The 2,855-nt window shown below is 34.9% G+C and overlaps 2 protein-coding genes across 2 annotated transcripts in view; one reads left to right on the plus strand and one right to left on the minus strand.

The window, feature by feature from the left end:
• Window positions 1-2,855, plus strand: part of isg20l2 (interferon stimulated exonuclease gene 20-like 2) — a gene marked incomplete at its 5' end in the record, with an annotated part of 50,058 nt that overhangs the window by 19,358 nt on the left and 27,845 nt on the right.
• Window positions 508-2,855, minus strand: part of LOC106529207 (uncharacterized) — a gene marked incomplete at its 3' end in the record, with an annotated part of 12,598 nt that continues 10,250 nt past the window's right edge. The window contains 7 exon segments of the mRNA XM_014024563.1: window positions 508-575; window positions 729-842; window positions 1,102-1,252; window positions 1,447-1,490; window positions 1,626-1,689; window positions 2,227-2,244; window positions 2,365-2,718. Of these exon segments, the coding sequence (XP_013880017.1) occupies window positions 508-575; window positions 729-842; window positions 1,102-1,252; window positions 1,447-1,490; window positions 1,626-1,689; window positions 2,227-2,244; window positions 2,365-2,718 (813 nt within the window).

Consider the following 2,855-nt stretch of genomic DNA (forward strand, 5'->3'; position numbering starts at 1 on the left):
ACGCCAGTTTCCAACCGTCCTKCATCCAAAACCAAGACATCGCAATCCAGGAACACCAACCTGCCATTTTTTACATCCTCTRYTGTGAACTTAATATATTCATCCACAGAGTTGATGTGATCGGTGAAATGTTGGACTTCCTGGGCTTTAATTTTAACCCAGGTGTCGTCAACATATCTGAACCAATGGCTCGGTGGCACTTTTGGTGTCCTTTTCAGGGGTGCCACCGAGCCATTGGTTCAGATATGTTGARGACACCTGGGTTAAAATTAAAGCCCATTTACCCTATTGGTGTTTTAAGTTGCAAAACTGTCTGCTGCTGAAACATTTGTAGAAGATTTTCACACTGGCTACTGAACTGTTAAAAATATCTCTGATGTCACAATATTAATGAATGAATGAATGAATGAATGAATGAGTTAATGAATGAATGAATGAATTAATGAATTTACTTATTTACTGTTTTTTAACCAGACAAATCCCAAATCAATAAAAAAATAAACTTACCTGGTTAAAAGAGAAACTGGCGATTTGGCAATTACACGACAAATTCAGCAGATGAGCCTGGAAACGATCTGATCCAAGAGAAAAGTGTAATCAAGTTAAATTTATTCTAAAATGTCCAGTAAAACAGTATCTTAACATGTAGTTCACTGTTGAATGGACAAAAATGTGGAAAATTTCAAATAAAAACTAAAATACAAAAGCCAGGTTGGGGTTGCCGTTACCTTTGAGGATTTGAAGTTTTGTCAGGGCTGCCACATATTTATCGTAGTCGATTCCACCCTTAGTGTTGTATTCAAACCACAGAGCCTTGAAGGTTTCATCATCCAAAGAAAAACCTGCACAAAAACAAAACAAGTGATACTAATAACCTTTTATTCAATATATATTTTAAAAATCGTTTTGATTGTTTGCTTTACATTTGTGACTTGGGCAAACAAAAAAAAAGTGGAACTGCCTGTGTTGTATTAAAAACATGGGATGTGAATTTGAATTTATATCATAATTCAAATTCACTTCAAGTCGATCTTACACGGATATTAGCAAAATTTTCCGGAAAAGTTAACACAAGAGAATAATAAAGAAATCATTTCGCACCATGGGCATCAACAGCCTTTTTCATATTAGCCTGTATGACCGTAGATGGAGTGCTGCTTTCGTAGTTCTCCACGTACTCTCTCCTGATCACGGCCACATAGTGCTCCAATCTGAAGAACTCCACCGCATCCAGGTCTCCTGTTTTATCTGCCTGAAAGGGCTGGTTAAGGATCACTTCAGACATTCATTTATAGCTTGAAATTCCTCTAAACCAAATACTTAAAAAGGTACGAAATGAAAAAAACAAACATTTTTTAAAGTTACCGGTAAGTGTTGGATTTATTGTTTTAATGAAGTCAGCAAATCAATGGCACAAAATCCTAAATACTTAGTAACGAAGGATACATCCATCAGAATCAGCAGCAATCGGGCCGTCGTGAGAGTTAAAGCTGCATTAGAAACAAATAAACATCAAAATAATAATAATAATAATAATAATAATAATAATAATAATAATAATAATAATAATAAACATTCTTCAGTTAAAGAGACACTTCTGTTAAATTAGTGTAAAATAAACTGACATTTGCCACTAACAGTGTAGCCATTAGCATTCAATTTGGCAAGAACTTCCTCTGCACTCAGCATCTGAAAACAAGATTAGAAAACAAATAAACAAAAAAATTACACATCATATTTATGAGGTCCAAATCTATAGGAAATTAATTACAACAACACACGGGAACTTAATTCAATGTTGCACTGTTTAATTATAAAATGACAATATTACATTTTTTTGGTTTCTTTCATGCAGTTTAAATGTAATCTGAAAAATTAAGAAGACCCGTCAAAAACATTATTTTTTTAAAGTAAGAAACAGAATTAACATTTTTTTCTATTATATCAGTCGTGAATTTGTCCTTCAAAGTAAAAATGAATAAGTAAAAAATGTTAATTACCATGTGACTTTGTATACTGTAGTGTAGCTGAAGTGATATGCAAATAAAAGTGCTTTGTTTATACTGAACGTGTACCTGCATTTATGAAATGTGTATCAATATATCTGAAAACTACTGGAGTAAACTTTTTCAGTAGAACCACTTTTATGTTTGATTTCATAGTTTGCAACAAACCTTTAAGCAAAAAGATGTTAGAGTAATATATCGTTTTTACGGAAGAGCTTACCTCCTTCCTGAGGTCTTCCTGTAAAAGAAGAAACAATTATGTGTAAAAAAAAATCTGAAAATGCAGCATTTCAAAACAAAAATGTACAGTTAATTTCAAAACAAACTTCTTTGTTTTCCTCGTCTAGAATATACTTACAGATACACACATTTCTTCTGGGAAGGAGTGACACTGCAGCTCAACAGGCCAGGAAACTCCTAAATTACTCATCAAACCCTCACAGCTCTGTCTGGCTTTTTCACAGAATGACCTGCAGGGCCGCTGCACCTGCCCCTCCACGCACTCCGGGGTGTAAACTCTGCACAGGAAGACATGCATGTCTGCCGAGCACAAGGTCTGCACTATCGAGTTGAAAAAGGACATCTTGGAGGCCGCTTCTCTTTGACTTGCATGGCCCAAAAGGTTTGGGACGATGGTCTGGCTGTAGGACAGGCCTTGGCACGCAGGGAGGGTGATGGGCTCACACATCCCCCCAGTGCTGCTCACGCCGTACTGCAGACACAAGTGCACAGTTTCATTTTTTAGGTACGTTTTTTTTAGAACAGATTTATAATAAATAAATAAATATGTATATATACATAAATATATATATACATAAATATATACATACATATATATATATATATATA

This window comes from Austrofundulus limnaeus, unplaced genomic scaffold, assembly GCF_001266775.1.
Source record: "Austrofundulus limnaeus strain Quisiro unplaced genomic scaffold, Austrofundulus_limnaeus-1.0 Scaffold427, whole genome shotgun sequence".
NCBI lineage: Eukaryota > Metazoa > Chordata > Actinopteri > Cyprinodontiformes > Rivulidae > Austrofundulus > Austrofundulus limnaeus.